This window comes from Thamnophis elegans, chromosome 17 (genome assembly GCF_009769535.1).
Source record: "Thamnophis elegans isolate rThaEle1 chromosome 17, rThaEle1.pri, whole genome shotgun sequence".
NCBI classification, from domain to species: domain Eukaryota; kingdom Metazoa; phylum Chordata; class Lepidosauria; order Squamata; family Colubridae; genus Thamnophis; species Thamnophis elegans.
In genome coordinates, this window is record NC_045557.1 from 16,597,354 (window position 1) to 16,611,424 (window position 14,071).

The following is a 14,071-nucleotide window of genomic DNA, read 5'->3' on the forward strand; positions in this document are numbered from 1 at the left end:
TTAAACACAGCTGATTTTTATTGATTTAAAAACATTTAAATCATTATTTGGGTTCCTGACGTTCAGCCGCGCTGGCGTCAAGTCACCCAGAGATCCGAGAAGAGACCAAGGACCTCTGCACCAATTTTCATAATACAAATCTCAATTGTTTTGGAACCAGGAGTTAAACCGTAAAGCCCGGGAAAGCCGAGAATTCAGCAGGGGAGGAAGAATTCAACAGACGGAGCTGCAAAAAGGGGGAAGCCGAGACTGGAACACGGTGCCCTCCTCCTCCTCCACTCCCTCCTCGGAGGGGCAGAAGGGGAGGGGGATTAAAAAGGCGCAATCGTTTCTGTCTAGTTTTCGGAGCGGGGTCCCGAAAGGCGCCTCGTACGTTGCTGCAAAGCCGAGAGGGGTTTTTTGCGGAGGAGGATCGAGGGGAACGGTGTCAGCTGCCTATAGAAGCCCTCCGAGCCCCGCCCGGGCTTTGACCCCCCACACCTTCACAAGAAGGCATCGCACCACTCGCGCAGGCACCCGTGACAGTCTCTGGATTGTTTGGCGTTGGCTCCGCACGTGTCCTTCAGCCACTCGCGGAAGAGGTCTTCGTCCTTCTTCAGCACCAAGAACTGGCCCAGCACGACATAAGCCTGCAGACGTTGGAGGGAGCGGGGAGAAGGGAAAGGGAGGGCAGTGAGCAACAGGGATTGGCGTCACAGCATTAAAACAGGGGTGTCAAACTCAAGGGCTGCCCTGAAAACACCAAGCCAGTGAAAATGGAGTCCGGGAGGGACGCATCCAGCCTTTCAGAGATCTGTTTTCACTTCCGGAGGGCTGCAGGAGCCCCCCTGGGCCACCACAAGTGCCCCCCCGACACAAGTGACATTGAGCTGGCCATGCCCCCCCCCTCAGGTCAAACACAACCACGATGCGGCCCTCAATGAAATCGAGTTTGACACCCCGGAGGGAAAACAAAGCCACGGGAGGCTAAAGAGTCCTTGGATAGCGACATGGGCAGCACAGAAATGTAGTAGCTCAGTGGTTCCCAAACTTGGCGACTTTAAGACTTGTGGACTTCAACTCCCAGAATTCTCCAGCCAGCTGGCTGGAGAATTCTGGGAGTTGAAGTCCACAAGTCTTAAAGTCGCCAAGTTTGGGAACCACTGTAAGTAGCTCAATACATTGAATAACTACTGTATTTTTCAGAGTATAAGACGCACCAAGGTTTTGAAGAAGCAATTATTTTTTAAAAAAGTAGGTAGGTAGATAGAGGGATAGAGAGATTGAGAAATACAGTAGGTAGGTAGAGGGAGAGAGAGAGAGAAATACACTGGATAGGTAGATGTTTCTGCTGGCATAGCATTTGATCAATGTAATTCTCATCAATCAGTTAAAGAGGGGAAAAAAAGTTTATGCACTCTGCAAACTTCCCAAAAACGGCCCATTTTTCATGAAAACGGGCGTGTTTTTTTAAACAGGCATGAATAGCCGGGGGGGGGCTTGCAGAGTGCTCCTGGGGGGCTCGAGGGGACAGAAATGAGCAAAAAAAATGGCCCGTTTTTTACGAAAATGGGCTTGTTTTTTGTCAAAAAAATTGCATGCATAGCTTTAAGGAGGTTTATAGAGTGCTGCCGGAGGGGGGGACGGGGGACAACCCATTTTCTGCTCATTTCTGCCCTCCCAGCCCCCAGGAGCTCTCTGAAAGCCTCCATAAGGGTATGCACGGCCATTTTGGTAAAGGGGGCGGGGCTTCGGGAGGCCAAAAATGCTATATTCAGTGTATAAGACGCACCCGGATGTTCAGTCTCTTTTTTGAGGAAAAAAGGTGACTTATACTCCGAAAAATACGGTAAATAAAGGCTCTGGTCCCCAAGAACTGCGAAACCCAACAGAGCAACAAAGCTCTCCGCTTTTGATTGTGAGTTCTAATTCTGCCTTAGGTATGAAAGATTGGCTTTGGCTCAATCACCAGGAGACGGGGAGTTCTAGTCCTGCCTTAGGCACGAAAGCTGGTTGGGTGACTGTGGATGAATCACCAGGAGACCGTGAATTCTAGTCTCGCCTTAGGCAGGAAAGCCAATTGGGTGAGTTTTGCCAATCACCAGGAGACGGGGAGTTCTAGTCCCAACATAGGCATGAAAGCCAATTGGGTGATTGCAGGACAATCACCAGGAATCTAATCCCACTTTAACCCCCCTTGCTGCGTTTCCAAGGAGCCCTAAAAACCCGGTTCTATCTATCGGGGTCTCCTGGGGACCCCAAATGGGGAGGAGCCAACCAAATGGCTGATTTGATTGCACAGTTGCTGCCTTGTGGGGTGGGGGGCTTTTTTTAAACAGGTCCTTATTATACAGTTTTTTTTATAAAGGTTGTAAATCGGAGAGTCACTTCTGTGTGACTGTATGAGTTTATGAATTTTGCACTGGAAAGGGAGCAATTATCCTTTTACCCCGTGTCTCCTGGGGGCAGGATGGGAAAAGCATTGACCAATTCATGTTTCTTGCTTGGTTCTAGGTCTCCCCAGACGGGCCCTTCTGGTTGGGGCACCATCGGCTCTCCCCCTGGGACAGGCCATGGAAAAGCGAGGCTGCTTTCCCCCAAAGCTACGGGGACCCCACCAAAACTTCTCAGGGGCTCAAAATGATTTATCCAGGAAAGGAAAACAGCATCGCCCCCCCCCCCCTCCCTCCAGCTACAATCCAGGTTTGGCTTTCAGACGGAGGGGCCCGAAGGATACCTTGTCAAACCCTTTGTCTTCCAGCCTCTTGCCAAGGACGTCGCCAATCCCCGCTAAGGTGCCAACCGGCTTCTCACCCATCGGCTCGGCCACAAAGTCCCGGTGCTTCTGGCTGGTGGTCATGTTGGCTGCTGCCTTGCCCTGGCTGGGAAGCAAGAGGTCGAGGGTCAGTCAGGAAAGAAAGACTCCTATCAAATGGACATTGAAAGTCACAAACTTAGCCGAGATGGCTAAAATATCGGCATATCTTAAAGATCACTCAAATGAGAGATATAAACGAGACTGGAAAAAATGGATTGACTAATATACAAAATAAATACAGGACCAAGAAATTCCAGTTAGCCTATGCTTAAGATCAGAAATGATTTAAATTGTTTAAAGTTAGCTCAGCAAGAAGAAGCTAAGATCAATGTAGAGATGTCATTAATTTCTTTATTTCTTTTTTCTCAATAGATTTTAGACTGTGTTTGTTAAAAATCCATACCGTGTACGGGTTCTGGGAAGTCGGGGGGGGGGGAGGAGGAGGGGGTTGGGGGGGAGGGTGGAGGGAGGGAGGGGTATACATTAGGCTAGACAAGAATTTGGTGGTAAACTAGAACTATTTTGACACACAAAAAATTGTACTCCGATGTCTTACTGATTGAGGAATGATGAAATGTTTGTTTTAAAAGAAATAAAACTTTTGAACCTAAAAAAAAAAAAAAAAGGAAAGAAAGACTCCTGGCCCAGGTTTAGCCCAGGATATATACTTTATTAGAGCCAAAGGGATTAGAGCAGAAGCCAGGGTGGATTTGATTTAAATCAAGCCGTTTGAAATCATGACTGAAATCACTAGTAAAAAGGCTTGGCTTAAATCAACTCGATTTAAATCATAATTTTTCTAGAGCAACTGTCATCTCTGCCCTGCAGGGGCTCCTCCTCTGACCCACTGTTGACTCACTGACATTGCAGAATTTACAGCCTCATGCCACATAACTAAGCTCCATTTCATGCTGAATAAATGAATTTATTAAACGTGGCACGACAAAACCGTGCTCGACTAAGCCGCGCCCGATTAAACCGGGTCGCCACATCAACGTGCAGAGTTCCAGAAACAAATTATTACTAAAACTTGATCAAAGCAATTTAAAATGGAATATTGTTGATCCAGGGCCAGTCTAGTTTTGGCGTAAACAAGTCAGGCCTGACTAACCCAATTGCTGTAGCTGTGCAGTTGCTAGCTCAATAGATTGAGGGTATGCCACGGACATAATATACCTTGACTTCAGCAAAGCACCCCAAATACATTCTCATGAAAAGGAGATATCCCAAGAGATCCTAATTATCTCCACAATGGAGCCCCAGTTCAGCTCTCTCCTAAGCCCTGCGCTGTTCGACTTTACTAATAATCCTCTGATTGAGTGGGTAGAGGGCATGCTTAGACAGGTAAGAGCCTATCCCATATCAGTGGCTGGCAAGAGCTGCATTCCAATACACATTCAGGCTGGCTTGATTCACCTGAAATAGATTCACCTCACTCTCTTATTTACTTGCTGATAATCTGGAGTTGCTCCAGTATTTATAGGCGTGGAAGCGTGTCTGACAGGGAGCCATTGAGAGGGGCCTGTCTTCCCTCTACTCCCATGCCCATCATCCCTGCCCTCTCCCTTCCCCCCCTCCCATGCGCTCCTCTTTCCCGCCATGTCTACGATCCCGGCACTTTGGCCCAAATCCATCAGGCGCTTCCCCATTGGTCCACTGGAGGATGAACGTCACGGCTGGCTTTCCAGAGGAAGCTGCGAAGGAACGGATATCACAAACAATTGCCGCTCTAGGATGCCGCACTTGCTCTCCTTAACGGCCCAGGCGTTCCAGAGTTATGCTGGAAGATACACACAGAGGCACGCACACACACCAGGGGTGTCTCCCCCTCACTCCCCAGTATTTGTTTCCAGAAGGTAAGTTATTTGTGTACCAAGTTTGGTTGAAATTGCTTGAGGCGCTCCAGAGCTATGCTGGAACATACATACATCCTATATATAATGGATAAGAGCCTGTGGCCTAATGGCTAAGATGTCTGCCTAGTATGTAATATAGCCCAGGTTCTAATCCCAGTAAGGGTATGGCTAGCTGATGAGAGCTAAATAGCTTGAAATAGATCTATACTAGTCTCCCTTTATTTATTTATCAGCACAAATAAACACACACACACACACACACACACACACAAACACACACACAATATATATATAATAAAAATAAATGAATAAATAATATAAATAAGTACATAAAATGTAAATAAATAAATAAACCTAGAATAAAAATAAGAATAGATAGAAAGATATAGAAGAAGAAATATATTTTACTATTAATGTATGTATTTAACTTATTTGCTGCCCATCTCCTTGCAAAGGGATTCTGGGGGGGCTTCCACTGCGGGGTCTCCAACCGTGGCAACTTTAAGCCTGGAGGACTTCAACTCCCAGAATTCCCCAGCCGGCTTGCTTACAGCATTAAAAAAGAAACATTCATGCTGTAAGAAAAATATTGCGAACAATTTCTAAAGGAACTTAGGAACCCCTTGACCAGGCTCCACTTATACAGGCAATGCTTGACTTACAACAGTTCATTTAGTGCAGTGGTTCCCAAACTTGGCAACTTTAAGACTTGTGGACTTCAACTTCCAGAATTCCCCAGCCAGCTCTGCTGGCTGGAGAATTCTGGGAGTTGAAGTCCACAAGTCTTAAAGTTGCCAAGTTTGGGAACCACTGATTTAGTGACAGTAATTGCCATTTTCCACACTGACCACCATTGCAGCATCTCCGTGGTCATGGGATCAAAATCCAACTGCTTGGCAACTGGCATGTACTCAGGATGGTTGCAATGTCCCGGGGTCAACGGGATCCCCTTATAGTGGCCTTCTGACAGACAAAGTCAACGGAGAAGCCAGATTTACTTATCTACCTAAGTTAGCAACTGCAGTGATTCAGTTAACAACTGTGACGAGAAAGGTGGTAAAATGGGGCAAAACTCACTGAATGACTGTCCCGCTTAGCAAAAGAAATCTGGGGTTCAATTGTGGCGGTTAAGGAGAGGGCTACCTGTTCCCTTCAGGCTGGGGCACTGCCCTCTGCCCAAGGACATGAACGAAGGGGAAGCTGGGGCAGCAGAGGGCAGGAGGACTGAAAAGCAGCTTCTGGGAGGAGCAGAAGGAAAGGATGAGACAGCAGAAGGAAAGGCCGATAGCAGCCAATAGGAAGGGCATGCCCAGGCCCCATGGGCTGAACTGCAGCCAAGGAGATTCGGATCCGACGCTAGGAAAACCCCCTGCCAAGAACAGGCTGTCCACGACTACTATCAGCTTGAGAAGGGAGGAAAATGCCATGCAGACTTTTGGCCAGAGTAAAAAGTCTCATATACTTGTAACTGGGATATGATGAATGGGCATGTCCAGAACCCTCCCGCAAGGCCCTGTTGGCGAATGGGATTGATGACGTCAGGCCGAGGGGAGGGGACAGAGGGGTAAAGTTCAGGCGTCATTAAGTGGGATTTAGTTTCGACTCCATAGAAGCCCCTGCCAAGATTTTAGTCCTAATAAATGAATGGGTGTTTTTTTTGAACTTTGTCTCGAGGCTCGTGAATTAATCAGGTCAGCTCTTGGGAACTTCACCCCCTACTCCAGGGGTGTCAGACTCTAGGCCCAGGGGGTGGTTCCACCCCACAGGGTACTTTGATCTGCCCTACGGGTGAAACACCGAAGGAGCAGCCCGCGGTGCCAAGCTGCCAGAGAAAAAGGCGCTCGGGAGGGAGGCTTACAACTTGTAGTAGATGATCCCTGATGGCCCTTCCAATGTTATGATTTTTGGAAGTTGGAAAAGCAACCGCTTGCAAACATAAAACACCTTACTAGCTCCAGCCTGTTAGTAGCAGAGGCTGCACTGTCTGTCTCTCATTGATTAAATTTGCGCAGGCGAGATTTGTCTCTACAACTGGTTTTACTGGTTTCCCTTTGAGGAAGGGGGGGGAGAAAAGAGGCAAGTTAATTCACCATCAGAAGGAAGAACGGCTTCTGCGCCCGCGGGAAGAGGGAATCTTTCCGCAGACGGAAGCCAGATCCTGTGGGAAAACAGCACAGCACTCCTGCTAAGGTGTGAGGCTCCTACACAGCAATTTACAAGGGGTTGCATTTGGAAACTAAGTGGGAAATGCAACCGATGCTCTCTCTCTCTCTCCACTCAGGCAAGAGGCTTTGAAGTCCAAGCCAGGATGCTGACAGTTACTAGAAATCCTACTATTACTTAGCACAGTGTTTCTCAACCTTGTCGACTTGAAGATGCTGGCTGGGGAATTCTGGGAGTTGAAGTCCGGACATCTTCAAGTCGCCAAGGTTGAGAAACACTGTCCTAAACACTGAATTGTTTATACACTTAAAATAGCAGCGCCCCCTCTGGGAGTTGAAGTCCAGACATCTTCAAGTCGACAAGGTTGAGAAACACTGACTTAGCAGCTAAGTACAGTAGTCCTCGACTTACAACAGGTCATTAAATGGCCATTCAAACGGTCGAACTCAATGGGGAAGCTGGAGTAACTTAGCAACCATGTTACGGACACTAACAACTGCAGCAATTCACTTAACAACGGTGACAAGGACGGTCGGAAAATGGGCAAAATTCACTAAATGGTCTCATTTAGCAACAGGGGTTTGGGGCTCAATTGTCATCATAAGTTGAGGATGACTTGTACCTGCAGAACCAGCCCGAAATTCCCTTTGCTAGGAAGACGTCTGTTTGAGTGAGCTCTACCTCGTTTTAGGACCTTGCTTGCCACAGTTGTTAAGTGGATCACTGTAGTCAAAGTTCGTAACACGGCTGTTAATGAAGTTGGCTTCCCCGGGGCAGGAGGTCACCAAAGGCAACCAATCACATGACCGCCATAAATGCGAGCTTGTTGCCAAGGGTTTTGATCAGCTGATCAGGGTGAAAAACGGTGGTAAGTCACTTCAGTGCACGAGGCAACAGTTCACATGGGTTGGGCAGGACGTGACCCGTCAAAACCACGCTCGACTAAGCCGCACCCGATTAAACCGCGTCGCTGACGTCATCAACAGGGTGACAACAGCCAGCGCGGAGAAAGGAGGGCGCTTTAAATAGCGCTTTGAAAGCAAGCCGATTCAACTTAAGGTAAGGGTTAGGTTTAGGGTTAGGTTTAGGGTTAGGTTAAGGGTTAGGGTTAGCTTTAGGGTTAGGTTTAGGTTAAGGGTTAGGTTTAGGGTTAAGTTAAGGGTTAGGTTTAGGGTTAAGTTTAGGGTTAGGTTTAAGGTTAGGTTTAGGGTTAGGTTAAGGGTTAGGATTAGGTTTAGGGGTTAATTTTAGGTTTAGCGTTTACAGCGTGCTTCTGTCTCGGCGCTGTTGTCGCCCTGTTGATGACGTCAGCTACGCGGTTTCATCGAGCGCGGTTTCGTCGAGCGCGGTTTTGTGGTGGAACCGGGCAGGATTCATACGGGCATTTATGGAAAAACATCAAAATAAAATGGATCCCCCTTTCTGAAAACCTGGCCTACAAGCACTTTCATTCCACGGAGCTCTAACCCGGGGTGTGTGTGTGTGTGTGTGTGTGTGTGTGTGTCAGACTCAAGGCCCGGGGGCCGAATCCGGCCCATGGGGTGCTTAGATCGGGCCCCGTGGGGCCACCCTGGAAACAGCGAAGGACTGGCCCGTGGTGCCTCTGCCAGCGGAAACGGAGCTCGAGACGCATGCAATAGCAATAGCAGTTAGACTTATATACCGCTTCATAGGGCTTTCAGCCCTCTCTAAGCGGTTTACAGAGTCAGCACATTGCCCCCAACAACAATCCGGGTCCTCATTTCACCCACCTCGGAAGGATGGAAGGCTGAGTCAACCTTGAGCCGGTGAGATTTGAACCGCTGAACTGCTGATCTAGCAGTCAGCTGAAGTAGCCTGCAGTGCTGCATTTAACCACTGCGCCACCTCGGCTCAGGCCGGCCACCGGAGCTGTTTTCGCTGGCAGAAGGCTGCAGGAGGCCATCGCCGCCTAAAACGGAGCCCAGGAGCCTCTTTGGTCTGCGAGAGCCCTCAGTCCACTACAGGTGCCCCCAACACGAATGACGTTGAGTTGGCCATGCCCCCCCGGCCACGCCCACACCACCCCGCCCCCGAGGTCCTACACAATCCTGCTGCAGCCCTCAATGAAATCGAGTTTGACCCCCCCCTCCCCCCGCTTTAATCCCATATGAGAAAGAGAGCAGCTGCACTGTGGAGATTCCTGCATGGCTACCCTTCTTTCTGCTGCTGCCCAGAGACGGGGATTCTTTCCAGGGTGTGTGTGTGTGTTTGTACACTTCATGCAACTAAATAAAGCAATGTTGTGGTCAGGAGAGAGATAGCAAAGTCACACAACAGCGCCATCTGCTGGATCAGGGATGGGCATCTCTGGACCCCTTTAATCTCTGGAGATTCTCAGCCATCACCCAGGGCAGTGTTTCTCAACCTTGGCAACTTGAAGATGTCCGGAGAATTCTGGGAGTTGAAGTCCACAAGTCTTAAAGTTGCCAAGTTTGGGGGCTTCTGACTTAAACCTCCAAAGAGAAATTTGTTGAGAAGGGCAGAGTTTGATTAGAAGTCAAGTGTGTTGCAGTAGCGCATAGCCAGACCTGAGAATCATGCGCCCAAATCCCTAAAGTGCAACTTTCCCTTCCCTTAACTACCTCCCATCACTCCCCTCCCCTCCTGACCAATCAGGTTCAAGCAATATGTTTTGAGAACGGTCACTTCAAACAGAGAGGTTGGCATGCAGCTGCTTGTCAGGCCTGCGGCCGTCTTTTCTTTTGGGTCTTTGGCTGCCACACTTTCTATTATTCTACTATGCCTTTTTCTATGGTGGGAAAATGGGATTGTACGGAGTTAGATGATAGGTAGCCATAACCACATTCTTTTTAGAAAGCCAAGGTCATCCTTTGTCTCTGCACCTCTGCGCCTGACCGGAACTGGATGGGTGGAAGCTGCCAGTGTGGCAGTGGAAGATGGGACCATGGGATGGACTTGTGGGTTATGGGGCCAAGATCTTGAACTTCCAACTGGGTGGGGAAAACCGGGAAGCTTTCAGATTCGGGTTTTCCCAGATGTGCCAACGTGGCTCTGTTCATAAATTGGAACTTTGAGGAATACTTTGCCTTGGACTCTGATTTAATTTTGGATGCTATTTGGAACGCTGACCCTGCTTTCTCCTCCCAGCCGGCTGGCCTTGAAACAGCATCTTGGGGGTTGGGGGAGGGATACATCAGCGACTCTCGCTTTCCCCAAGCAGGTGTAACTTTCACTTTCCCCCCTCCCTCTCTTCCACCCTCCCCATAGTTCATGGCAGACTGTCACTGCACAAGCGAGAGGGAGGTGGCCTCTGACAGAGATTCACCTAACCGTGTTACTCACTTCACTGCAGCGATTCACTGAACAACCCCGGCAAGAAAGATTGTACAATAGGCAAAATTCACTTAACGGCCGTCTCGCTTAGCAAGAGAGCTCAATTGTGATTCAGAAACCAGACGTACTTCCTGTATGTCTGGTTTTCAGCAAAACCGCATCCCTTCGCTTTCATGGCCACAGAGGTTTGCTTAAAACCACTGCAAAACAAGGTCATAAAACCAGATGGATCGCTTCTTATGACATGCAACTGTAATGGGAAGGCACCCTTATGGTCATATGTCGAGGACTGCCAGTTCACTGCACAATTTTGGTGGGAAGGAGAGAAAACCCAGAAAGCCATGGGACAATCCTTCATCCAGCTATGGGGCTGGCGGGCAAGCTTGAAAAAGAAAGCCCACCGGAAGGGGTCAAAATTGCCCACCCCTGCTCTGTGCTACTGTGGCTGAATTTTTTTCTTCCCTGTAGGTCAGTGGTTCCCAAACTTGGCAACTTTAAGACTTGTGGACTTTAACTCCCAGAATTCTCCAGCCAGCTCTGCTGTAGAACCACTGCTGTAGGTAAACACAATCACAAATGCTTTTTAGGAACTGTAAAAGTGCAGCTTTGACCTCACGCAGACGCCTTCCGGGCCAAAGCAGTTAATGGGGCTGCAACAAATTAGAAACCGTTCAGATGCAAAGACCTGCCTCTGGCCCTTTCTCCCCTGAGCTGGCTTTGATTCCTCTTGCAAGTTTTTTTTATTTCTTTTATTTATTACACTTTTATGCCACCCATCTGACCCGCAAGCTGTCTCTAGATGGCTTACAAGATATGAAAGAAATAAAAAGAAAGAAAGATATTAAAGCATTCATTACTTAAATAGATTAGAACACTAAGAAATATTAAGATTACGTTTACTTGCTCTCACACTTCAAGAATGAAGGCGGACAGAAGTGACCTGTTATGACCATCACCAGTGACGGTCAGTTAACACAACCCTTGTGGAAAGCCTGCTGAAAGTCAAGCTGAAGTATCAGGCTACGTCCACACTCTCCATCTGGAGCAGCCCTTGGAGGGAACCAGACGCTTCAAAGGGCCCCATGCACCGCACCCAGTTCTCTAGTGGCCGGAGCGCAGAGCTATGTGGCTTCTGCCGCCTGGTTCAAGCCTCTCCTAAGGCCTCCCAGGGCACAGTGCAGGGTCCCCTCGGGCACCGCCCTGGTCCTTGAGGAATCCGTGGCTTCCCTCCACCCCCTCTTCCAACCACCGTTTTAGCTCCCCTGGTCACCGATGGAGCTCCACCCGGGATTTTCTTCACCCTGCGTAACCTAAGGCAGCTTCTCTTGCAAGGATTCCACCCTTTATCTTTTGCAAGGAGATTCTACACACTGGGCCACCTTAAAGAGCCTATCCAAGCATACATATACATACACACACATTTTTATATAGGTAAAGGTTCCCCTGGCACATATGTGCCCATTGTTCCCGACTCTAGGGGGCAGTGATCCATCTCAATTACAAAACCGAAGAGCCAGCGCTGTCCGAAGACGTCTCCGTGGTCTTGTGGCTGGCATCACTAGACGCCGGAGATGCATGGAACGCTGTTCCCTTCCCACCAAATGTGGTTCCTATTTTTCTACTTGCATTTTTTACCTGCTTTCGAACTGCTAGGTTGGCAGAAGCTGGGACAAGTCACGGGAGCTCACTCTGTTATGCAGCGCTGGGGAGTCGACCTTTCTGATCGACAAGCCCAGCGTCTTAGCCACTAAGACATTGTGTCCCACATTCTTATATAGATAATCTATATTCACATACATATAATTATATTCACCCACATAATTATATATATAATTATCATTATACACATAATTATATTGATTATATCTATATATCATACATGCATAGTTAATATTATACACCCCCACACATATTCTCACTTAAATATTGCGTGTATGCATACGCACACTGCTGATATGTGTACACACACAAACATTATATAGATAGATAGAGAGAGAGAGAGAGAGAGAAAGAGAGATAGCATCCCCCTTTTTGTTCTCATAGTGATGTTTTCTCACTTTCTTTGTCATTGTTTATTTTATCCTTCTATTATTTTACTTCTGTTTAGTTTCCACTTTTCATGTCTTCCTGTCGGTTATTGTGAGCTGCCTGTAGAAGCCCCGCGGGAAGAAAGGTGGCAAATAATATTTAATAAATATAAGCAGATACAGACATATCTCTGTGTGTATGTGTCTGTGTGTCTGCTTATATTTATTAGTTATTTGCCACCATAACGTAACATATACAGACAAACCTCTACATTTTTAAATATACGTTGTATATGTGTGTGTGTATGTATGTATATGTGTATGTATGTGTATGATGTATGTATGTATGTATGTATGTGTATATATATATATATATATATATATATATACATACACATACATACATACATATACATATATATACATTTGTGCTGATAAATAAATAAAGGGAGACTTTAAGGGAGACTTTATATATATATATATATATATATATATAATATATATATAGTGTCACAATCCCTGGTATGCCCCAATAATTGGTATGCCCCAATTATGGGAGGAAGCTAACTGCTTCCATTCTCTGTCCATTGGCTCGTCACAAAAGTCCATCACGACAGAAACCCAATATTTTTACTGTTGCCTTTTGTACATTTGTGTTGTATTTTTGCTTTATTTATTTATCAGCAAAAATACAACATATATATAGAGAGAGCACAATAGAGCACAGGTTCGATTCCCAGCAAGGGTATGGCTAGCTGATGAGAACTAAATAGCTTGAAATAGATCTATACTAGTCTCCCTTTATTTATTTATCAGCACAAATATAACATATGTATGTATGTATGTATGTATATATATACACACACACATATATACACACACACACACACACAGAACTGCATACCATAATATGTGTGCGTGTATGTATGTAGATGTATGTATATGTATATACACATACATACATATATAAACATATGTAAGGTTTTGAATACATATATAGACAGACACACACCTATATTTTTAAATATAGGTTGTATCTATGTATCTACTGCATACCATAATACAGTGTTTCTCAACCTTGGTAACTTGAAGATGTCCGGACATCTTCAAGTTGCCAAGGTTGAGAAACACTGCCATAATGTATGTGTGTGTGTGTGTGTGTGTGTGTGTGTATTACTATAGAAGCTACTTATGATTTGGGGCTGTTTCAAAGGTTGGACGATTCCCCATAGACGAGCCCAGAAGACGGTCGATGCGTCCCTTCCCCCCTCCTCCTCGTTTAGTGACGAGCTCGGCCTCCCGCGCCCTCCCTCCCTCCCCACTTCCCTCTCGACCTCTGACCCCGCGGAGGCGCCCCCTCCCCCCCCGCGGCCGCGACAGCCCCGCCGTCTCCCCCCCCCTCCCTCCCTCCGGACTCTCACCTGCTCTCACGCTCCAACCGTTGCTCCCGCGCAACCCGCGAGTCTGCTTCCGGGTCGCGGGGGCGGCGGCGGCTTTAAGGCCCGAGGGCACTCCGGACTTCCGGCGGGCCTCGCTTCCTCTCTATGGCCCCGGCGGCGTTCTAGGCGTCCGGGGGACTCTCTATGGCCTTTGGAGCCTGTTCTGTTTGTGCCCCAAGCCTGGTTGGATGAGGAGAAGTTGGGGTGGGGGAGAAGAAGAGATTAAAATGATATAATGCAATTAAAATGATCTAAATGCAAAACTCTAATTGGAAAGATAGGTGGAGAGTGAAAAATGCTTTGTTTTTACCAATATTCCCCATCAAGGCCGCTTTAAGATGATGGGGGACTTCAACTCCCAGAATGCCCCAGCCATCTTAAAGCCGACGAAGGTGAGGAACGCTGGCTTATCCAAAGAGCTTGGGCGAAGAGAGCGCTGCCCTTTTAAGGAGCTGACACGTGAAAGACTTCTGG

The 14,071-nt window shown here is 47.4% G+C and overlaps 1 protein-coding gene across 1 annotated transcript; it reads right to left on the minus strand.

Annotated features, from left to right (window-relative positions):
• BANF1 (BAF nuclear assembly factor 1) lies at positions 1-13,663 on the minus strand. The gene is made up of 3 exons (XM_032234455.1): positions 13,580-13,663; positions 2,717-2,861; positions 1-629 (listed from the first exon to the last, which is right to left on the minus strand). The coding sequence occupies exons 2-3, from the start codon at positions 2,837-2,839 to the stop codon at positions 483-485; spliced, it is 270 nt and encodes an 89-aa protein (XP_032090346.1). The 5' UTR covers positions 2,840-2,861; positions 13,580-13,663; the 3' UTR covers positions 1-482.
• Positions 13,664-14,071: the final 408 nt, after the last annotated feature.

Excerpts from the sequence above, each read along its gene's own strand:
- BANF1 (XM_032234455.1), bottom strand. The coding sequence starts at position 2,839 with ATGACCACCAGCCAGAAGCACCGGGACTTTGTGGCCGAGCCGATGGGT. Across the intron at positions 630-2,716 it reads AAGACAAAGGGTTTGACAAG|GCTTATGTCGTGCTGGGCCA; the intron begins GTATCCTTCGGG and ends CAACGTCTGCAG.